We start from the raw sequence: 24880 nt of genomic DNA on the forward strand, positions 1-24880 counted from the left end.
CCACAGAGACTTAGGCCTAGAACGTGACACACAGCCTTAATTGCACTAAGTGTGTTTTGTGTAAAAATATCACCCAAACCTGCACCCCTTTCCTGAACCGTCAATCTTCCCCAAAATCGCTTAGCTCTTAATTTAATAAACATGGGAGGGTTTTTTTTTCCATACCATAAACACGGGCTGTCTTGTGTTACAATGAGAACATATGTTGTATCATTAGAATCCTGATACGAGGAGCTTTCACTGTGTTGTTATCATTCCTCACCTTCCCAATGTGGGTCCTCTAAATCTTTTTAGCTTAATTACAAAAGAAAGAAAGCCCATATTCTGAACCTTCAGATTGAATCCTTCATTTATACAACATACAACTTCCTTGTGAGTCACATTAATGATGACAGAGAACATCCGAAAGTGCAGACCTACATAGTTTATCTGCAGTCTTAATGTACACTGTCGTCACTTACTACATGAGTGAGTGGGTTTGCTTCTGCATGTGTGAGTGCACCCGTGAGTGAATGTGCTCTGTGCTCCATTGTTGTACTCACGGGCATCAGCACAGCGGAGGAGCCAGGCATGGTTGGGTCTGGCAGTGTTCCAGGCATGGAGGCTGGCAGAGGCTGTCTCTGTCTGTTTCGTAGGTGCAGCAGTGAGGACAGAGACCCAGGGACAGGCCTGAAAGGACACACACAGACAGATGCAGACAAAGAACTTCAGGTTTTGCACTGTTATGGATCATTTAGGAGCATTATTCTTTGTTTTGTCATATTACAACAGCAAACTCAACTACAAACACTATGGTGCTAATTAATTATGGGGTATAAACATATAATGACTGATGATTATGCAGTACAACACAGCTGTATTTATATTTAATAATATGTGGTTACACATAAACACTCCTCATATTTGCTTACAACTACATTACAGTGTGTTATAAACCATTCATTCAATGTTTACCTACTGCTTATAAATGCCAATTGGGGGTGTGTTACCATGTAAAACTGAGCAAAACACAAGCTTACAAAATGATTTAACTATAAACAGAAATAAATGTGGTATTCATGAAATTATGAAAAAGCACCAAGACAGCACTCGAGAGATATTGGAAAAATTGGGGGAAAACAGGGGAAAGGGGGGGATAATACGAACTGCTGTGCATAAACAGCTTGATGTCTTAAGTCACATTTAAGCCATTAACAACTACATGTTTAAAAACTTAAGTTGAAAGAGTTATTGATTATCCATATAAAATAAAGGACCAACTCTATCGCAGACCTCTTTGTGAGTTTTAATGGAACTTTCACTGTTGCAGGTAAATTAGTTTGTAATGAACATAGGATTTCAAAACCTAAAACATTACACGAATGTCCTTCTAAGTATAGAGTACATGTCCTAGAGAGGAGAAGGTAATCAAAGTATCTTATACTGAAAAATGTTTTTCTTCACAAACACTTCACAAATCTCTGGGCTGGCTTTGGCAACATGATTGGAGGACTGACTATCGACAAAGTGCATTACACTGAAAAGAACCCTTGGACTATTGCAAGAGACTGTTAAAGAAAACCCCTCTTAGATTTTAAAAGTGATTTCACGCATTTATTCATTTCACATCTGTGCTATTTCAGAACAAATGTTTTTCCCGTTTTTTGTTTCTACTTGTATCTGCAGTATGTGGCTATGTATTCATGCTGCAGTTGAAAGTTGAGGCAGTTTTTCGATGCACTTTAAACATATGTAATACAATGGATGAATAATGATGATAGTGATGATGAATGAATAATATTTGTCATAACAACCACATGAAATGTGTATGACGAGAATCATATTTAGAAACGGCTACAGCGGTGAAAGCCCTGTGGGGAAAATCTCCCTTGGTGACCACAAAAGCGTTTGCGGACCAACAGGCCTATCCACACTCACGGCCACATCAATAAATCACATATACGGATGAGGCCCAGGCTAAGCTTAAACTACTGACAGCAGTCCTGTCTCAGTCACTGGTTCAAGGCTGCAGCCATCCAAAAACCCCAGACCACTCCATCTGCACATGGTGACATCATTTATACAACTGCCACCAAATCCCTGCTTGTAAGAACACTGATTCCCAGCTGCAGGGTGCTGCTACACCCACAGGCATACAGTCCCTGCAAAACAGTGCCCACAAAACACCAGCGTTCGTAACGTTCGAATCTTTAACAAACCTGAATTAGGAGAATCAATAATGCTCCAGTTATCAGTATCATCAGGATGAATGCTGCCACTAACCAGTCAATAAAGCTCCATTTCCTTGAGCATTTAGAAATTAGTGCAAACGAGAAGCATTTAGGTTAGCTGTGTTCAACGGGTTGATGTAATCAATTGACCAAACCATAGCCTGGATTACCGTAATGGTGAGTAGTGAGGGAGTGATGGCCAAATGGAGGGCTATACCAGAGCAAACGGTCCCCCACCTGAATAAATACCTGTATTTTTCCAGACCTAAATATGTGCATTTACGCTCCAGACATTTTAGATTGCTCCACACACACAGGACCATTACCATCCCGACTGAGTGTCATTCCTGTCTAACATCCCAATTTATCACAATCACCCTCATTTAACAGCACATATGACATCTGAGCAACACCGCGAATCCAAACATTTCCACATGGGAAAAGTCATGAAAGTACAATGAGGTATGCAGTGTAGCTGCACACTACATCAACACAGTTTCCCTCTGCCTTTAGACTTTGCCAGCATTTAAGAGGATGAAATAACAGTCATGAGGCAGTGGCAGTGACATGATGTTGATTTTGTAGATAAAAACTGTTTTGCTAAATTTTTATTCAGTATGACTACTGCCTGCGTTTTTTTGGACTGCAGATGTAGATATGTTAGCTTAAAACAAATTTTAAACAAACATATCTACATATAACTATGGCTATAACACCTACGCTCATAACTTGGAATTAGCTCATTCACAGTACTTTTGTTTGATTTGTAGTGATTTATTTAACATAGCCTATTTAATTGCTTTTTGCAAAAAGCCTTAGTATTTAATGTTACATGTATTACAATGTGCGTTGATATATATACTTTATACTGTATAATGTACATATATTCCTAAAAATGTTGTGTCCAAGAACACAAGTACATTAATGACAGCAGTAGTTTTAAAAAGTTGGTAATGGAAGTGATGGTAAGTAACTTTATAAACTCCAGTGTTACAGAACTAAAGGACTACGTTTGCCAGATCTTTTGCTGATTTAGACCAAAGCCTCACAAAGTCAGCAATAACCAAACAGTTAAATGCTTTGCAGTGTTGGTATTGTCATTAGGAAAGTTAAATCAGCCTGCAGCCTAACAACCAACAGCTTTGGATAAAAAGAAAAATCTCAGTTAGTCTTCATGTATGTCCTCATTCAAGATAAGAAAATGAAATTTACTGACAGAGCTACTTGTGACAGTCAGTAACTGGCAGAGGTCAGGACACAGCACAGACACGTCAGGTTCTTGCTTTCGAGAGTATAAAGGCTCCTTTGAAGCCTTTACAGGTTGTACTTTTACGCCTGTCTGTTAGCAGAGCTCACCTGCAGCAGAGTGGTGGGAGGACGAACACTGAGTCCGTCACCACCTCACACACACACAAAAACACAACCTGCTTGTCCAGTGGGAGGAAAAACAACGCTGACATCTGACAGCACTTCCTCTTGGGATTAACGCAGCTTTGTGCTGACTCTGCTGATAAATAAAGACATTTCAGACTAACTGGAAGCAAAAAGCCACTATTAGTGAAAAAAAGACTTTTTTAGAATGCTTAACTCTCTGGCAACAATTGTGATAATCACTTAATCGTTCAAGTTGTTTTTCAAGCAAAAATCCCCCAAATTTGCTTGTTCCAGCCTCTTAAATGTGAATATTTTCTGCTTTAGTTTGCATTATATGATGTTTAATTGCCTCTTTTGGGGTTTTGAACTGTTAATCAGCCAAACAAGCAATTTGGAGATGTCATATATTGGGCTCTGGGAACTTATGTCGGGTATTTCCACTATTTTTTTTTACTTTTTCTGCCCCAATAAGGACTCTGAATCTTGTCAGTGTCTTTCAGCAAATACTGTATGCCTGAATAAATAAAGGCTTTTATATGACTTTTTTTCCTTTGCTCTGCCTTAGAGTGCCTGAAGAACATTTTCTTTTCTATGACCAGTGTTATTTTTTTTTCTAATTACCCGAGTTGTTGGCCTTCTCATTCTTCAATTGGTTGATTGATAAAGTATTCGGGCAAACAACAATCTGAAAATAAATATTAAATGTTTCTTACAAAACATGTTCCTACCCTTTAGTTCTATTCTGCTTTCTGTTGTTATTTCTGTTTGCTCATGAAAATATTATGCATCCGACATGTACGGTATATTAGTAGATTCATGTTCAGAGCGTTTGTGTAAGTGTGTGAATAAGTGCATGTGCCAGAGTGTGAATGTTCATGAACCTGTGTGTGAACATGTGTGCGTGTGTGTGTGTATGTGTGTGTGCGTGTGTGTGCATGTGAGTGAATAATGACAGGCTGTGGCTCCACTGAGGGGATTGATAATAGCCTGGGCTGTGGGCCCCTGGGGAGAGCAGGTAGACACTCTGCAGTCCTGACCCTGCACTCTCACATTACTGAGTGCCTTGCTCTCTCTTCCACAATCCCCGCCCAAGAACCACCACTGCACCACCCCCCCCACCCACCTTCAGTCCACCATGACATCACTGCTAGACCTTCTTCCCTCCCTGAGTCCCTCTTTTGCTTTTTATCTCTTCTTCCATAGTTTATTTCTCTAAGTTATCCTGCTATTTTTCTCCCCGATGGAGCAGAACTGACAACCCTTCATTGTCCTGTTAATCCTCTATAACTCTCTTCTGGACCCCTCAGGGTGCCCACATCTCAACTCAAGCCCCCCTGGACTTGCTTGCTCTAACCTACAAATCCTGCAGTCTGCACACACACTAAGCTTTACTGTCCCAATCTCCACAATCCCAACTCCAACTCAAGTACTGGGGACTTGAACACAAGGGGCTTGGCTGCCATCCAAGAGGAGCAAGAGAGGGAGAGAGAGAGGTGCAGTCAGTCCACTGACTCATATCCTTCCCTTTCTGACTCTGCTCCAGCAATGATGTAATGCTCTTGGCTTTTCGCCTTCCCCCCACCCTGTGCCTGCCTACCCCCAGATTTTGTCCCTCCCTCCTCTCTCTTTTCCCTCTCTTTTCCTCCTCGACTCGTCCAACATCACTGCGCTCACTCCTCGTTGGGTGAAGTCACTGCGAGCTCTGGGTAGACACAGCAGCTAAAAACTTTCGAACGTAACCAAAACAGCCCAGGGCCAAGTTCCAGACGTTCGGGAGACGGTGGTGCAGTCGCCATGGGAACGGAGGTAAACAGAGGGAGAAACAAGGGCCTCAAACAGCTTGCAGCTGCCTGGCTCTCTGAGTAAACACTACACAGGACCTGCCCCTGATTTACTGCCTTTAATCACTGGTGGGAGGAGAGTGCCATGGGGTTTGGACTGAGGAAATAATACGAATCTGATCAAATAAATCAGCCCTAATGGGTTACGACACAGGCTGACTTTTATTAGCAGGCTAGAGGAGGGATTGATGCTGGGAGGGTGCAGCACTGGGATGGATCTGTGATGGGGTGTCCTCACATTAGGGAGCCTCTAGCTGAGTAAAGCCATGCCAAGGCACAGTTGAGGAATGGAGGTGAATGATACTCTGGAACAAATTAGCATTAGTATTGCCGTATTTATTCACCAACTATGATATTGTTTTGATTCAGTAGATGCCATTGGCTGAGGACAGTGAAGATGAGCTGTCTTTCATTTTCAATGAAAGTAAAAAGTATGTCAGTACATCACCAGTGAATCAGAAACACTCTTCAGCAACAACTGTGTCATCTTGTTACAAGCTAACCTGGCATCTGTCAGGAGCACCTGACTGGTGTCGTAACATTTGGCATACACAGCCCCTTTCACTTTCAGTGATACTTTATCCTTTTCCCTCTTGATCTCCTAAAACTTTGTCCCTGTCCTCCTTACCCAGCTTATCTTCCTCTTATACTGCCACCCAATTTCTGTCTTCCACAAACAGTCTCATCCCTCTGCCACTCATTCAGTTTTCCATCTTCACTTTCCTTTTCATAATCTCAGTGCATTTTTCCCACACCTTCATTGTCCTGATCCCATTTGGTTCATGCTTCCATCCAAACATCATGTACCTTTTCCTTTCGTTGCTCAGATATGTCTTTTATAATCTCCTGCACCCTGCTAGCCACCATCCTGGTATGAAACCCATGCCTTCCACATCTTACGCCTCTCTCCTCTCTCTTTCTCTCTCCTCCACCCTCCTGATCCTTCATTTCCTCTCCACCATCTACCTCCTATCCCCCTCTTCCTCTCCTCCATCCACCTCTGATCCCTTTCTTCCTCTCCTCTGTCCACCTCTGATCCCCCTTTTCCACACTTCCCCACGTTGTGATCCTTGTGCTCCCCAGAGCTGTGAGGCATGTCCCTGTGTGTGAGTTGCTTGTGCTTGAGCCTGCATGTGTGGTGGCCCCGGGGCAGGGATGACACAGCCCCGCTGGAATGAGAGGGAACAGAGTCTGGGCGTTCCTCTACAAACGCACTATTAAACCCACTGCAGTACACAATGAGCTCATCTTAATTCAGGTCAGATGTACATCCTGTATTCTCTCTCTTTCTTTTTCTCTCTTTCCTTTTTTGTAATTGATTACACCTTTGTTTTACCTTTGTGTATTTGTTTTCTCCACCTGCTACTACTCTGTGTACATTAGCACTACAATTTAAACATGGTTGAGATTATTGCTTATATTTGCCCGTGGAGAAGGGCAATTGTCAAGTCGGACCATGAGGGCACCTCAGGCATTTTGTAGAGGTCCTGAGCTCCTGCACTCAGGACGGACCTCCCTCCTTATCACCGCTTTCTGAATACAATCTAATCATAAACAATAATAAAGGAAGTTTTGTTTAAATTGTGAAGTTCACAAGGTCAACATTTGTCCACGGAGAGCCCACAACTTTAAGCATAGGTGTGGAGGCGCTGGCACAATGGGCGTAGAAATCAGCACAGTTATTTATCATACACATGGGAAAAGGTGCTAAGAAATCTATAAAATTGTGATATGCAACGCATCCTGGGATCAAAATAATAATAATAATAATCAAAGCTAGGATTAATCAGTTACACTGTGAGAGCAGTAGTATATATCAGCAGCTAAGAGAGCTCCTGAATATTGATATATATACAGTATGTGACAGACCATGCACAGATTGCATTTGCACATGAAATTACAGTTCACTTGTTTTCAAGCGGTGCCACCTAAGTTCAAGTTTCTTTTAGAAAGTGTAAGAGACGATCAAGGAATCATATCTGTCAATGATCATGATTGATGGTCATAATCTGTATTAAGCAAAATAAATGTAATTAAGCATTGTCAAGCAGATTCTTTGAACTACAAAGAATGGCAGGTATCAGCAGCCCACATCAGATCTTTGACCCAGTGGTCCTGTATGAAAACACATCAAGTTAACAGCAAATATGTCACCCTACACTTGGGTTTTGCAAAAAACCTTTTGAAGGCATGCAGACTGACATCTATTTGTGCTACTTCCCTTAAACGCAAAAACAAGGACCACAAGTAGATGGTGGCTCTGAGGTGTGAAATATATTGCATTTAAAGCAGCATGGGAAATGAAACCACAAATTGACTTCCTTCAGAACTTTGCACATTGATGTGACTGTCAAACTTAAGAGTTGCACACAGTATGCCCGGGGTGGGGCATCACCAACAAGACACAGCTAATATTAAAGATAAATCTTCCACAGAAAACCTAAAGACAAAAGGAGTCACTACATACAAATGCCAAACTGCAAATGATAAAATTTTCATGTCACCTTTGCACACGAATAAAATGATACAAACTTCGATTTTGAAATGGATCTAAGCCCAAGAAAAATTGCAAAATATTGTCTTGGTAAGATGGTGACAAACCAAAACCACCTGACATCAACAGTCTGGTTTTAAAAGCATTGCACCTTTTAGATTCACACAGTCCTCAACAATCCTAATATTAACCATTAAAGAAACTGCCCTCATTTAATAAAGGCACCTGTTTTAATACACAGCCAAAATTGAGAGAGATATTTAAATACCAAGTCATCAAAAATTGATGATCAGCTATTTCACCACATCTGTACTGTAATCACTCCTCATTTAACCCAGCTGCATTCAGGTTGATTGTGCTATGTGATGGAAATGATTGGAGTTCCACTGTTGAGCCAGAATAGAAGAATTAATTCCTTGTGCCCACACCCATCTACCCACACTTACAAGTAAAAAGGTTGAGGTTTCTACAGAATGTTGTATGTCACATGGTTGACTCGTAATGTTCAATGCATTTAACTCTGACATAACTCAGTGCCAGATGTTTATAAAATGAAAAGCACAGAGCATTCAAATCTGTTGGACGCCACTCCCCTTTGTATGATAATGATAGCCGTGACATTAAGATCTGCTGGCTCTTTCTTGTGCCTGGTTTTAACACTGGTTTGTGTCAGTGCAACTCCCCAAAGACCTTGTTTAGGGACTCAGAGCAGGGGGAGAGAGAGAAAAAGAGAGCAAGAGAGAGGTCCTCAGGTTTCACAGCTGCAGGCCCAGCTCAACCCTAAAGTAAATGGACTTGAGGAAAGCCAATCCTAATTGATTCCAAGCCTCAAAGCTCTTTAGTAAACATTGTGGAGCAATGAAAATGACTTGTTATCCTAATTCATTGGATGCTCACGCTGTGCGTTCAGCAGAGCAGAGGAACAAACCGAGGAAGCAGATGGAAGTGAGATTAAACTGATTTTGTTTGGTGATTTTGTCTCATTCAGAGATAAATTCACCACAGAGTTCCATAAAGTGTGTCAAGATTAAAAGCTTTATAGGCCTGTAATGATCACATACACAAACCTTACCATTCCTGACAAGGATTACTGTTTCTTAATGGTCTCTAAAGTCATTTTGAGTAAATCTAAGTATAAACATTTGCACTGTAAAGAATTTATGTAGTGTGGATTAAAGTTTAGTTTTAAATGATTCTCTTTTCGTCACCAAGACATGGGATATTAAAACATATTGGAGACTATAATTGAGGTGGCTTAACAGAACAAAAGGCTAATTATGACAGGCGTCATATGGAACCATTGGAGTGCAGCTAGCCTATGAAGTGTCCAGCTAATTCTGTATGTAGGAAGTTCCTGTGGAGAAACTCTGTGCATGGAGCCTTTGGTTGGCCCTAATGGCTTCCTGTGGAAGCATTGCTTCTCAGTGGAGGGGTTTCCTCAACTCATTTTCCTGCTGATGTGAACATTTCCAGATCAGTTTTCTCTGGTGTGAATCTGCTCATTCTATTCATGTGTTAGGACACCACCATCCTCGTAAACAAGTGACATCCCTGCAGTTTCAGCAATTGCTGCTCAGGGACTGCCTCAAATAATGTGAGACAGATAACTGCAGCTGGGACTTCTGTGCCATTCTGCAGCTGAAAACCACCACCATACGTCTCTGATTTTCAAGTGATGTGTTTTTATGTAAGCAAGCAGTAAAACTACCAGTCTCTAAACAATTCATTGAAAGATTTGTGATCATATAAGACGTGAAGTCCACGTTTTATCAAGGTGAGGAGTTTTTAATGCCAGGTAAACTCAGGTGAAACAGGCCCAGCAAAGTCTCTGTTACTGGCAGTGATTGCTGCTCCTCCAAGGGGATGAAATTCCACCCCTGTCCTCGACAAAGAGCCTGACGGGGTGTCAGTCAAGCTTAGTGATGGGCCTCCCATCCAATATTCACTAACTCCTCAAGCTGTAAATCTACACAGGACAACCTCGACACAACGCAGGTCTATAACACTGAGCCATCTCAATGTCTAACTAGCTTGCCACAGGCCTGGTTTACAGTAACAAAGCCCTGGCACAAGTTTGAAGGTGGTTGGGGTGAAGGGATGAGGGATATGAATAAAGTCTGTTCGGTGTCATCATGAGGAAAAGAAGTGTGTCTAAATGTTTGCGTGTAATGATTATGTTATTCATATGTAAAAACCAAAGGGTTGTAGAAGGAAAGACGTCAATCTCGAAGAACTGATAGCTCATGATTCTTCTTAAGATCTATAAAATCAATGCCTCACCCAACCTCACTACAGACAGAGACAAAGATATGGATCATCAGCACCCAGTCTGATTATGACTATGATTGAAAACACATTAAACTCTGAACTATTCCTTGACCACTAAAGACTGCAGGTACATGATAAAGCAGCACCCTAAAAAGCTGTTAATATATGTTCTATACTGGCTGTTATTACGCACCTGTATGCAAAGGTATCAGAGAAAGAGAACTCTAATGTTGTGGCTGACATTCCCATACAGTGAAAAGAACTATTTTAAAGCATGAAATGCTAAACCGTTGTAAAAGCAGTCACAACTGAGGCTTCAACAATGACCTCATCTTGTCCTCTGGGACCCTCTTTGGCATGCTCTGCTGTGGGACAATACTGAATGAACAGCAAAACATGAATCGCCAGTCCCACACACATTGCTCAAAATGTAACAAAATACTGACATTACCTCAGAGACTACGGAGCGATGACAATCGGCACCGACACAAAGGGACCAGGCTGAGCCTACGGCTGTAGCTATAACAGGGGCACTCTTGAGGTGAGAGGATACACTCCGATCACTGCACTTCTCAGATAATTTTCAGTCTGTCAGCAGTTATTTACACTGCTTCTACCCCATGGTAACAAAAACAACTCGAAAACTCACCCACACTAAATTAATAATACAAAAAACTATTGTTTCTCTAATATAATTGACATTTTTTGCAACTCTTACTTAATTTTATTTTGCTGATGTTTTGCCAGATTTTCCGGTTGTGTTGCCCACTCACCCTATCTGTCTATTTGTGGATGGAGCCTGAGTGATGACGGAGCTGGACTGAGAGGGCAGGGCCTGCTGGATCACTATGCTGGTATCATGGTTGCCCATCCGTGAGTGGGACTGCTGGTGCTGGCCTTGGCCTGCCTGGCCGTGCAGTGAGATGTTCTGTAGAGCGAAAGAAAAGAAAGAAGGTATACATCTGTCAAGAGTGTCAAAATTTCCCCAGCAAGTTGTATTTTCAGCACAACCCAAGCATTACAACTGTTTGGCCTTGGGCTCCATACACCCAGCTTGAATTGGTAACAACGAACTATGTAAACTATCATCTACAGGCTTTTTCTGAGTTGAATTAGGGAAACAATGAGTCTAATGGAGACCAGGCTTCCTTATTGTTATTTACCCAGCAGGACAGTTTGTCAGTTTTGCCTCTGTTAAATATAATGGGATATACATTCCAAAGCTCACACATCTTGGGGTAAAACAAACAGAGAGCTGAAGTAATTTGCATTGAGTCAAATGTGAAGCATAAAAAGAAGAATAGAGACAGTCACAAAACTTTAGAAATGCAATACAAAAGAACTAAATCACTCATACAGGAATGTCTGTACATGATCGTGTAACTATTTTATATTTACATTGGCTGATGCTGTTTTCCTGACGTTTCAGTGTTTTTGCTCCTTATCTATGCCTATTGTGTTTTGCGCTCCCTCAGAGTCTTGCTCTGACTCGCCTCCTGCTGAGTTAGCAGAGCCTCCCATCGTAAACCACACAGGCTCTGGAGGCTAGACATGGCATGACCTGAGCACAGATGAGCTTCAGAGCCAAACCACCCAATGACAGCTTAGCTTCAGCGTGCACTGCACATCTTCCCAGACATTAGATAAGCAGTCTCTCTTGTGGTGATTTGACGAGTACCCGTCTTTCAGGTAGTTGTGCCTCAGGGCAGATCTATAGTGCATAGATGAGCACGTCTTTTATCAAATGTCAAAGCTCTGCAACTCTGCTCACATGTGAGAATGTCTGGTCAGGTCTTTTATTGCTTCCACAAAAGTTGTCTCAAGGGTCTGTCTTTATGTCTGGAAAGAAACAGGACCCCCTCCCAGAGAAATGGCTGGAGAGCTGTTTGAAGTTACAGGTGGAGAAGCTGATCTCTTTTTTCTTTAACTGTGGTGGGTGACAAATCTCCACCTGCTAGCCCTGTCTGTCACTGTAAACAGGACTGATGGGGATCAGGGAGCATGGCATCTGGGGCACAACAAGGGCTGGATGTGCAACACATGACTACACTTTGAATGAGAAGAAGAAAACATGGCAGAAATATTGAAGGTGTCTACATATCTGTGATTATCAGCTCTTTAACAAAGCGGAGTGCGGTTACATGACGTCTACGTGTTGTGCATCTATTAAAAGAATGTGTATCAGTTCATATTTTGTGGGCTGTTGTTGGTGACATGACTGATGATAGCACCAGATAACAGTTCACAATGGCCTGACATACCCCGTGTGGTCAGGCTCTGGCTTTGGGTTCACCTCGGTTTTTTTTTAAACCTGAGGATTCATACTGTGCTCTTCAGTACCTGTTTACTGTCTTCTTCTTCCTGGGCCTTGCAAAACTCCTGTTCAATGGAACAGTCCAGTTCACTGAACAATCCCACCTCCTCACAGTTCTTCAAGAAACGTGTTGGCGTGGGCGTCTGGTCTGGAAATCAAGGAAAAGTTTTTCAGGTTTTAGCTTTTAAATCAACTATTGTTATTTCAGTTTGTAGCAAAAGAGTACAGGTACAGAGCATAGGAACATGCAGAAAATTATTGTTTTTCATTTTTCTTAATTTTCTTTTTATCATTTTCATTTATTTGTACAGGACAGTGCATGTTACCATTTGATGTATTATACCACAGTTAGCTTAAAGCCACCCTTGGTGGGGCACAATTGAAACATACAGTATACAATGACAGAATAACACTAAACAAACAAACAGGACACACAATACAACAATATGTCAAATAAACTACATATATCAGCAAGAAGTACAGTATATGTTGGACAAATTAAAACCAGATCTATTTGTATTAATATCACAGATATGGCAGTTTTGTTTTTGTTTCATTGCATAATTGTTATTGTTAACCCTTTTCCTTAATGCTCAAGTTTGTTGTTTTTTTCCAGCCTCACTGTTTCGACATCATGTTAAAATGCTGTTTGTTTTATTACTTGTACTTGTAAACCAGAGTTAACATAGTAAATACTTTAAGGAAGTTAATGAGGATCCACATCAAGACTAAAGTTTTAAAAATGGACAATGTTGTTCCATATTTGCAGTGATTTTAAGAAAACATCACTTCAGCACTGTTAGGGAGAGAGAGATACTAAACTTGACAGCCCCATTTCAGCTGATGAAGTACAGATCCCACCTACCGAGTGGGGGTCTCATTTGTTGAACTCAGTCAAGCCACGGTATTCAGCTTGACATTGTGGGGGGTGCACACAGATCAGATTTCAGACAGTTGAAGGTGATTTTAGGATCAGGCTTGTTTCAAAGGCTAAAAGCATACTTCATGGTCTGTTTATCCATTCTGGCTAGACTGGGGATTGACTCAAACTTTGTACCCAAAATACAGTGTTACTCTAAATATACATCTTTTCCATTGGAGAGAGTGAGAATGTAACTCAAGTTCTATTAATAAAAAATATACCTATGAGTCAATGAAAATATTAACAAATGGAGCGGGAGGTTAACTTTAAGGCAACAGCTGTAGAACTAAAGGCTAAAGAGGAGACAATTATTGTGAGTAGTTTAGGCCATGTTACCATGTGTGCTTGAGTTGTAACTTACAGTATAACTACTGACTATTTTATCTTGAGGTCAAGGTCTCAGTAAGAAAAACGGCCAGAGCTGTAACTCAGACAACAGGCAATAAGGACACCTGGCCTAGAAAATCCGATCCTGCTGTCCACAGAGTGTAAATAATAAAGAAGACACAATCTCTGCAACGTGGCTGAAGCAGCACACACTGTCGTCTAGTGTGGCAGGGACATTTCTAGGAATGAAGATCTATACTTATGGATTGGCCTTAGGTTGACACTTGTATATGCAGTACACATTCTATAAATTTGATGTTTCTTTGAACAGATCAGCATGTCACCTGGAGCTTGGACACCCCACCATCCATAAAACATATAGTAGTTCATCATATAGTAAGATGAACACCTGTAATGATGGGAAAATGCAAATCACACAAAGAAAGGGAAGACATTTAACTTAACGTGCCTCAATAATATGTCAACATCTCTTCATCCTGTTGTGCGTATGTGGTATGCACTGAGTTGCAAGCTAGGATGTGTCATATGATTCACATTACTGTAAACAACTGGTATAGACATGCCATAAAGTTTTCTGATGATAGACAAGTGTGTCTGAGCATGAGTCACCAAGGCACACACCTGCTGAGCTGCTGAGGTAGTGTGTGTGTGTATTGATGTGGCTGTAACTCACCTGATAACATGTTGTCGTTCTTTATGGAAGGGAACTTAAGGGTCATCTCATGCTTGTGTCGATGTATCATCAAATGATCCTCCGTGGGGAAACGCTGTTAAGTTTTTAAGAAGTAGGATTGTAAGAATTGCTTGTACAGAGTTAAATACGTGTTCTAATTCTGAAACTGAACTACATGTTTACTATTCTCTATTTAAAGAGTTGTATCCTAAAAAAGCAACAGCGCTGGTATTGACTTCAAAGAGCATTTCTATAGGTATTTTTACACCTATAGTGTTATTTACAGTTTGTGTTTCACTCACTTCCAAGCTATTCAATTTCTACACCTCAGGCCTACTAATTGTACACCTCTTCATATTACAGGCAGATGTACACACACACACACACACACACACACACACACACACCCTCTGTGGGGTCCAACATTTTGGTCCCCACAAAGCTGTTGGACACCACACGTTTAGTAAAACAGGCTCCCTCACGCGCACACACACATGTACAAATGCAAACTCTGGTGTTTTGTTTTGTCTTGACACACTCACCTGAGAACAGCCAGGAGCGTTGCACACGAATGGCCTTTCCTGGTCTGAGTTCATCACTCTGGCCAACTTCTCATAAAACTACAAAAAAAAAAAGAAAAAAGAAGAAAGCAAGGAGAGGAAGTGAATGACTTGTGTTTCCCCGCCAGCATTCAAGAGGAAAAATACACTATAGTAATCTAGGATGCCCTCAAATGACATCAAGGCTAATATACTCTGGCTTGTTAAACCATGGGAAACATTGGATTATATATATACATATATATATAGGTAGAGAGCGAGAGAGTAAATGTGGGTGAGAAAATGACTTAATAAACCATGTTTGAAATTTTCAACCAAATACCAACACCATGTTGAAGCCACAGTCTCAACATGCTGTCTTCAAATGTTTATTCTCACCACAAAGTGACAGAATCTGGTCTAACACATATGGTGCCGGACTGGCGACAATAACTACTCCCTAGTAATAGCCATACATCATATTAAATGTGGTTTCAGTTATTTTTCTAGATGCTTTATTAATTCAAAGTGAAAGAGAGGACGAACTTTCCCAGAAGAGAGGAATACCTCATACCTGCGCGCTGCTTAAAAAATATAAAACTGAGGCACAGACACATAAAAATTAAAGGCCTAGAAATGATGTGAATATTATCCTGTCCCCCTGTTTACTTAAGGGAAGATAATCACGCACAACAACACAAAATCATTTAAAAAATATATTAAAAACAGCTTGACTATATTTATGGGACAAATTCAGACACAAAAACAACAGAAATAACAGGTGCATTTTAACAGCTTCCCAAGAGTAAGAGCACGACATTTAAAGGCTCTTTTGTGCACTTTAATCAATTCTTACATTTGATGCACAAGTGGTGTCTCACTCACATTTAAATCTTTTAAATACTAAACCCCCAAGTTTTAAAACAGCTAAGATAATTGTCCCTGCCTACAGTAAGTAAAGCACTAGCTTTTCTAACATTTTAGGCAGAAAAAGTAGAAATAAATTTACACAATTTTAATGTGGGATGCTGCACACTTGAGGTCCTGCCTCGGCAGCATGTGTAGCTGGTATCGACACAGTACATTTTTAATACGGACTGCATTGTGTCTGTAAAGAATATTAAAGCTGTCAAGTACCAAAAGCTTGCATTGAAAGCTCGGTCAGATTCATAGGTTATTTATTCTTTAAACAGTGATTTTCTGATTAAAATTGTTATTTTAATAATTGCATACTGCTTTTTACTACTTTACCAATTCTGGTTAGGATGTTTGTGTTAAGACAACATCAAACAAAATTGACCTTATTTGATTAAATCAGAAAAGGTTTTTTTTTTTTGAAAAACTGATTACAGCCTACTCAGCAAAGTAAGCTATAGAAAAAAAAGTATTATGTGAGTATTTTTTTGGACTTAAGCCGTTGGCCCTACATCAAACATCACACTTGATGACTGCTTTTGTTCCACTGAGCATCTTGTATTTGGACATCTAATCATTGTCCAGTACAATGTCGTGTAAACTATCCTTATAACTGACAAACGCGAAAAAACAACCTCTGACCAGTCACCACATGCCAGTACTATAGATGCTCAGCACCTTCTGACAGATTATTTAGCAGTTGTTAAGTGAATATGGGAAGTGTTATGGTAGTCTTATTAATCCCCTCCTTGGAGCACAGCACACAGCATCTTCATCTTCGAGTCAGTGCTGTGATCATGGCGAGCAGGAAGACGGTTAACACTTCACATGAAGATCTTTTGGAACAGGACATGCAAACCGATAATAAACATTCAAACTTCATACAGGAGGCTCAAAGTTGGCCCTAGTGAAGTTTGAACCGAAGAGCATGTGAATAAACTAGAGTTATGGACACTCGTAAGTAAGTGAATTAAGCCTGTATAATCTATTTGAATAGTGACGGGGAGGTGCAGAGAAACAAAAACGCTAACAGATAAAGTGTACAGTTAACGACGCAATGACATTTTTTCTGTTGTAGCTGCTTTAAAAAATGTTCCAAGCTGGCACTGTCTGCTGAGAGACAATAAATGTAATCATTAGCATTAAATGTGTGGTTTGTTGTTCATGTCTACTCTTGGTGATGACTGGAACCTCTGCAGCATTTACAGCACTGAGTATTCATTAATTAAACACAAATAGCACAATCTTAATTAGTCCTTTACCTGCCACCATCATCAAGTCACAAGAACTGCAACGCATCTGAAACTCAAGTCAGTGCCACATGTCAAATGTCGAGCATGAATACCTTCATACACTATGTATGTACATGTGTGTCTTTTTCATGGGTACAGACTATTTCCTCAAGCACAGTCAAAACAGTCAATGTTGTGTTATGCTAAGCAGTGCTGTTTTCCTAACAAGCTGTACTTCATGACCGAGCCTGCAGAACAGGGTCTGGACAGGGTCTCTCTGTCAGAAAGCAATGAGCCCTGCTCTCTCTTTCTGTCACCAGTTCACTCCGTCTCTTCAGCTGGGCCCCAAACACTCACCTGGTCTCTTTTGACACAACAAACATGACTAACACAGCTGATCCTAATCTTCAACCCAAACTAAACCCAGGATGATGGCAAGTATTAGGGGTAGCGCTTCAAAAAGCCTGTAGACATGCTGCCAGTTATTGATGTCTTGAATCAACATTTTAGCCCACATTTTTATCTCAAATGCAGTTACATTGAACCTTCAGCTGTTTATACAATAATTGCTGCCACATTTGTTTTCAGGCTTTCTGAACACTAAATCTGAAACTTTACAATAGATCCGAAAAACTGATATTAGTCCTAGAAAGCACTAATGAAAAAATATGAGAAATAGATTTTTAAAACAGATGCAGAAATTAAACTTTTACCTTCCTGTTCCTGTTTTCTAAAACGGGACTTAATCATTTCATCATATTTACCAGGAAATTCAAACCACATGACACATAAAACTTTTTAACCATTAATTCTGTGAATGCCTCTGTGAATTATCCAATAGCTTTCACACTTCAAATTATCAGTACTCAACGTCCTTTCCTAGGAAGGGGCACTTGGCTCCCATTTGATATAGATGTTTTAGGTTAGCAGAGGAAATTTGGTTGCACTTTATATTAACTATATCCGGATGTGAGCGAAGGGAAGGATTAGGGTCCGGCGTTCAATTTCAAGAGGAGCTGGGGAGGAATTCTCCAGGTAGAACGCCTATTAGAATTTAAACAATATGGTGAGGAAAAGAGGGGTTGGGGTGCAAAGGCATATTGGGTTAAAGCAAGCACAAACATGCGCAGAAATTCTAATCTCCAGCTCCCCATAGCCGGGGCCTTTGACAGCACAAGTTCAAGGCAGGATCATGGCGATCCCTGAGGCAGGGAACATGGCCCTCTTAGACAATGTCTGCCCTGAACTTCTGCTCTTGAACTGAATGCGTGACAAAAAGAGGCCTGTGATGTAAACCTCAATAACTATCAATTACTGGCCCTTCCACCACATGTAAACTCATAACAAATACAAAAGCACCCCCTCAGAGGGCCATGGGACTAACACCACTGACATTATTCTTATGCACAAAAAGTTTCATACCATTGTTCAAAAAGACAAAAAAAGTCCCAGCACAATGTACAAATCGAATAAAAGTTGTTTTTTTTTATGGTGAAATGAGAAGTCTGTGGCCAAACTGTTGATCAGTCTGTGTGATTGGCGTTATGATTTTTGTCATTTGACTCCCTCATTGGTACAATCATTACCAGAGGAAAGTTTCACCTTGAGCACATGCAACAACCATCAACAAATAAACTCATTGTAGGCCACATTTCATTGCAGCAGTGAGCTGCTGGACTGCAAATATAACATTGTGCAAAATATGGTTAGAATTAAATCTGCTTCAAGGTTACTAAATAACACAAGTTAGAGTCAGCTTAGAGTCAGTGACTTTACAGTCTTTGCTATTTTGTTTTATCTATTCATGTAATCATTCCTATTTTGATGTTGTGCATTATTTATTTTCCTTGACTTGACTAATTCACTTTAGTAGAATATTACTAAAAGCTAGATTTTGACACAATTAGTTTATTATTATTAGTTGATTATTTCTAAAAGAATTTATAACTCGTTTTCATTCCAAAAGATAATTGAAAACATTTGTTTTGCAACAAAGAGCGGAAAACTGTTGTTTCCATAAAATGTTGCTTTATTCTACTGAAGTACTATAATAACATTCTATTTCTTTTTCATAAAAGTCCATCTCAGTCTGTATTAAATTATCAAAATTACTAATATGATCATCAAAGTTAAATACCTTATTAGGTGTTATTAACACAGCCAATTAAATGGACACAATAAAACTGTAAGCCTACACAGTAATTTAAAGCAAGCGTGCACGAGGAGCAAGTGGTTATTGATAGTGTTGTCACATAAACATAATGACAGCGGAGAGTAATCAAATGATTAAAACATCTTTCTTCTTTTCGAGCCACAAAGCGCGCCTCGTCAGCACAACCTTCCTGAAAGTAACCCTCAACATCTCAGCGGTTAATCAAATATCGACTGGCCTGCAGAATGACGTAATGTTAGTCCCGGTGCTGTTCAAGAGAAAAAGGAACATAAATTTCATGGGAACGAGAGCATCACTCTCTTTATTATTAACTGGCATGACAGCAAAAAACCACCAGGCTATCATTTTCCAGACGATCACTGGTGAACCGCAGCACGCACAGAGTCCGGGACAAACGCCGGCTCTGCGTATCCCGAGATGGGACAGGCATGACAATGATGCAGGGATCCAGCGTTTAGTGCTTTAGAGCTAATATAAACCCTGGATGACATGCCAAACTGATGTGAAGTGCAATAAAAATCCATCCTGTGCAGTAACCCTCTCTGTGGTTTTCAGCTGGACTTGAGGTGAATTCCTGCAGACTTGTCTCTGCTGCTACCTGACAGACCGAGCAGCAGCAGCAGCAGCAGCAGCAGCGACAGCGGCGGCAGCGGCACTTGACTCCGCGTTCAACTTGAACAACAGTCAACAGATTGGCCAAAGCAAGGACACCGAAGAGACATGACAATGCACTCACTATATCAAAACTAACATGATACTTTATCTCTTTCAGTTGCAGCCCCAAATGAGTTGAGAACAAGAAGAAAAAAAGACACATCTTGACCGGGACTGCTGAGGCGAACAACAAAACAAGCTGTTGCACGAAAAAAAGGAGGAGAAAAAGTAACAAGGAGCGCTTTTAAAAAACACAACAAACCTGCAGAGGCGCATGCACGGTGCTCTGCATGATGGTCTAAGGTTTTCAACTTACCAAACAAGTGTAGAAAATGTGAAGCAGTCTCTGAGAAGAAACCACGTTGGACTGAGAAAAGATTACAATACGATCTATTTAGAGAAGCATAACGTCACCCCTGGGTGACGTCACGTGGGATTCCTGAACTTCTATATCATTGCGGTCCGCTTGGAGGCGGCGCGAGCAGGGCGGAGTTTGCACATGCACACCCAGAGAGAGGCAGGCATGGACGGACAGTGCTGGACCTGGAAGTGGGTGTGGTGCAAAGCTGCATCAAAGCTGACCCATTAGAAATGCAAATATAAGCGCTCTGTGTCTTCTTCTGAGGTGTCTCATAAGTGACATCAGTTAACTGTGTGTGAAGTGAGAGGATTCACTCACACACTTCATCACTTCACACTTAGGACTTAATATACTGTAGCAAACTTCCAAGTAGCATAGTGGGAATAGTACAATAGCCAATTTGACTGCTACTAATAATAAAGTCACAGTTTTTCTTATTTTCTATCTAACAATAAATTGGTCCACCTTGACTAAAACAAAACTTACATTTGAAATAGACCTAGTAATTTTTTTACAGCAGACATTTTGTTTTCCCATAGTAGGAAAAACACAGCTGTTACTAATAATGTTAATCATGGCTCTGCTCTATTAAAGTGTCCATGACAGTGTAACAACAAGCCAGCATGCACAGCACTAAGACCCTGAAACTGTAGCAGTTAAATGGAATTCAGCCATCATTCATTTTATTACTTACACCTGTGCTTTTCTTACTGTCCCATGTGAAAAAAATGCCTGTTGGATTAATTAGCAACAGAGATAAAAGTAGACAACATTTCCTGGAAGGAGGTAAGTAAGCCTTTCAGTTGCACTCCAAGTTGCTCATAGTGGAAGGGAGTTAACGCAGCATTAGGCCATGATGATATGAACCTATGAGTCCACAGGTGGCAGGTGGCTGTCTGTCATGCAGTTATAATCATGGCAAAATAAGCTGCTGGGCCTTTTTTAAACTCCCTATTCCCCCTAACCTCTGCGTATCTCATTTGCTGTGTGTTAATTTGATCAAACCCAAATGAATTATGCAACCTATAAGCACAAAGCTGAATTAATGACAGCCTTACAGACAGATTTGGACACAAGGACCCTCTCGAGGCAAGGCCTCAAGATTAGAAAATATACCAGGAACCACCTATCATTTAATAAATTGTTTCAGTTCAAGTAGCACAAAACAGTAAGCCTGGAGCTCTTGGGGCCCTTTATATTAAGTTGTTCAGAGCAGTTTTCTGCTTTTCCCAGTTGGTAATCCAGCCTTCGTGACAGTTTTTATATTTAGTATCAAAGGCATGTATTAATTTTGGACTTCACTGTCAGAGCCTGAACAGCTCATTTATCACATCTGCTAATCAAATCACATGTATTTATACCTTTTTCTTATATGTAACAACATCTTTACACAAATGGGTCATAACCCAGCACACCTTATATACCATCAACAACTTTACTTGCGAATGAACTGAAAATGCAAAACACATAGTTGTTCCACACTGCCTTATCTGAAATGAGTGTCTTAGCTAAAGCACATTAGAAGAGATTTAAACAGCTTTTGAGTACAAAGCATTTATGTTGGAGCTCTGTGTGACCTGCTGGTGCCAACTGGCTGTGATTTCTTGGGCCACAGACACTTGTAGTGAAGCCATCCTCAGCTCCAGGGATTAATGACTCCTCACACATTAAGAAATGTTTACCACTCGCCTGCGACCACTCCACTAGACGCACTAAGAGCTCTGTCACTGAAACAATAACGCAGTCTGAAAAGCCCTCATAACTCAGAGCTTCTCCGCCTCTGTCCTTTAACCAGAGCTTTAATCAACGTTTATGACATCCTTTTGTCTCTTTATTGCCAATATATTTCCCAACCAATCCAAACATTATGCTCCCAGAGGAGCAGACTATTAAGGTTGGAAAGAGCCGATACAGTTTGGGTCAGTGACCCACACTAAAGCAGATTTGATCTATATTATACTAAACCTTTTATTATTATGCCTTTGTGCAATGCTTTTGAGTAAGATCACCTTGGGAACATTAGCACCTCTGTAGATGCTTTGTTGTAGCAGGTGCAAAAGGCAAAGGAGGCTAAATAACAAATGTGTCATCCACGTTGTCAATCTGTAAACACAATATAAAACACCTTCAGAAATATTCTACTTTGTACAACAATCAAAGATGGAGAACTGTTACTGTAAAACACTGTTTCCTGCTCTCTATACCTTGCGCACAGATAATTGGGCCTGCAGGGATACAAATGCTGAGATCTCAGTATCACTGCATGGCATTTCAGAGTACAGCACCTCAGCAATACAAATAGGGTGGTGGTTTTATCTGACTGTACACTTGTAACAGCTATCTTTACTTATCCAAAGTGTAAAGTTGCATACCAGCTAGAGTAGACACTGAGCAAAGTTTCTTAAAAGAGAATTTAGATTGAATGCTAGAAGAACTGTGTCTATTATCTGCATTTTAGTCCATAGAGGAGATCATTCAGTGTCTGACCATCAAGTTTGTTTTACCTGAGAATACTGGCCAAGTATCATTTTAATGGTCCATTTTAATTTTTCTATGTTCAGTTCCTCTAGATTTCCAACAGAACCTTTTCAGTTGACAAAAGCATCCCATCTTCACCATTGAAAACTTTGATAATGTGAAAGCTGATATGGTGTTTATTGTGGTAATTCCTTCAACTTATACATTTGTGTGTCTCCAAAGCTTTTTGAAAATAAAGGTTCAAACATCACTAGTGGAGACAGGGGAGACTTGGGTCCACTGTTGTGTGATATGACGGGACTGAGACTCTATTTCAGCAAAACATATGTGCTGGGAGGTTCCCAGTAGATAACCCCAGTGACATTCCCACACCCAAACCCTCAACTCTTTAACATTTATATTAGGTGGCTGGTGAATGGTGCCGTCTGTGTGATGGCTCTTTAGATTTATAACAGTGTGAGATGTAGTGTGATACCTCTGTGCTCAGCATACGTGCATAAGTACATCACTCTTTTGACATCTGAATCAGGCTTCTGTATGTGCTACAACAGATTATTAAGCACATTTGTAAAACTATTTATAAACATTACCTGGCTGGGTGTCATATAAATGGTAGTGATAACAATGACTTTATACCTTTAATTTTTTATGTTTTTTTTTGTTTATTATGTTTATTTTATGTTTATGATTTATATTACAAAAGTGTATGAACAATATTTGAGATAAATATGTTGAGTGGCATTGCCATTGTTTTATTCCTTGTTTAGTAAGCGACAGGACTTGCAAAACCTTTCATGATATTTTGATTCAATAGGTTGGAATAAGTCTGCTGGTGTGAAACTGTAGAAGTCAGAAGCGGTCACGTGCCTCTCTTTACTGTAGTACGTGGGAGTGCATGTAACTATCTAGAAGGCGAGCAAATTATTGTGTTGGTTAGCTCAAACTTGTTTGATGGTTCACAGAGGGAAAGAGGGTTTGGTCACTTAGTCACAGCTGTGAAATGTGACTTTCCCTGCATGTTTCCACATTGAGGTTAAACAACATATTCAGTAAATCTCTACTGCAGAAAATCACAAATATATCTATTACCTCATCTACGTTTATGGGCTGCAACAAATTGAACAGTAATGATTAGTTGCAGCTATGCTCATCAAGCACAACCATCAATAAATAACTGAGGGTAGGCAAAGCCAGTATTTTAAACGAAAGCCATCAGCTTCCTCATACAAGCAGTTGTATGTGATGTAATGCTTTCAAAGTAATATCCCACTGTGTTTTCGAGCATAACTGGAAAAATAGTTTTACCATCACTGCAGAGCTTGATCTGGAAATGGGCTGGGCCCAGTGATGACCCATTACACCATTACCAGGCACAAACTCACAGTTACTGCTGTGCCAGTGAATGCAAAAAAGAAAGCAACTGGAGAAAAGTTAATAAATCATATTACTGTAATTTTGTCAAGATTAATGCTCACTTCCTACATACTGGTGAAATGTATTCCTACTTGTACAATGTGCAGACATCCGGTTTTGTCTTGCAAATGATGGCATCACTCCATGTCTTCCACTGAAAACAGGTGAAAAAACAAAGTCAGATTTTGTGTATAAGGAGACATAAAATCTTTCATATCTTTTGCTCTGACAAGTACTTTGAGTAAAACTGCACTCACACACTCACCCGGAAAATTGAAAATGTATTCTACACATAACTGTACCTATAGAAAATTGTCCACTTTTTATTAGTGAGAGCATCCAATGCATCAAAATGTTAACATATGTTCTGTTCTAGACTGTCTCTATACGAAACAACAGAATGACTAAAATTACCTGGCAGTACATGATGATCTTAATCTGATCTGATCTTGATACTAAACCCATGTAGAAATAACATCAGAAAGAGGCTTGACATGTTGTATATTTCAAATATATTTGACACTGCTTCCTTTGAGTACTTAATAGTATTGTGTCTACGACAACGGTCTTGGTAAAGTTTGGGATAGTTGTACCAGACCCCCACATTACCGAACACAAAGAACATGACTTATATATATCTGCTGACCAACACTGCCACCCTGTGGCCACAA

General features: G+C 40.3%; 1 protein-coding gene across 1 annotated transcript in view; it reads right to left on the minus strand.

The window, feature by feature from the left end:
• creb5b (cAMP responsive element binding protein 5b) overlaps positions 1 to 20378 on the minus strand; it is a 38670-nt gene extending 18292 nt beyond the window's left edge. Inside the window, exons 1-6 of the mRNA XM_023403119.2 lie at positions 20274 to 20378; positions 14987 to 15064; positions 14445 to 14538; positions 12528 to 12649; positions 10961 to 11115; positions 543 to 669 (exon numbers count right to left, since the gene is read on the minus strand). Coding sequence (XP_023258887.1) covers positions 543 to 669; positions 10961 to 11115; positions 12528 to 12649; positions 14445 to 14538; positions 14987 to 15040 — 552 coding nt within the window. The 5' untranslated portion in view covers positions 15041 to 15064; positions 20274 to 20378. The remainder of the gene's footprint in view (positions 1 to 542; positions 670 to 10960; positions 11116 to 12527; positions 12650 to 14444; positions 14539 to 14986; positions 15065 to 20273) is intronic.
• Positions 20379 to 24880: the final 4502 nt, after the last annotated feature.

Source organism: Seriola lalandi, unplaced genomic scaffold (genome assembly GCF_002814215.2).
Source record: "Seriola lalandi dorsalis isolate HSWRI2012SDOR001 ecotype SW California unplaced genomic scaffold, Sedor1 jcf7180002054062, whole genome shotgun sequence".
NCBI lineage: Eukaryota > Metazoa > Chordata > Actinopteri > Carangiformes > Carangidae > Seriola > Seriola lalandi.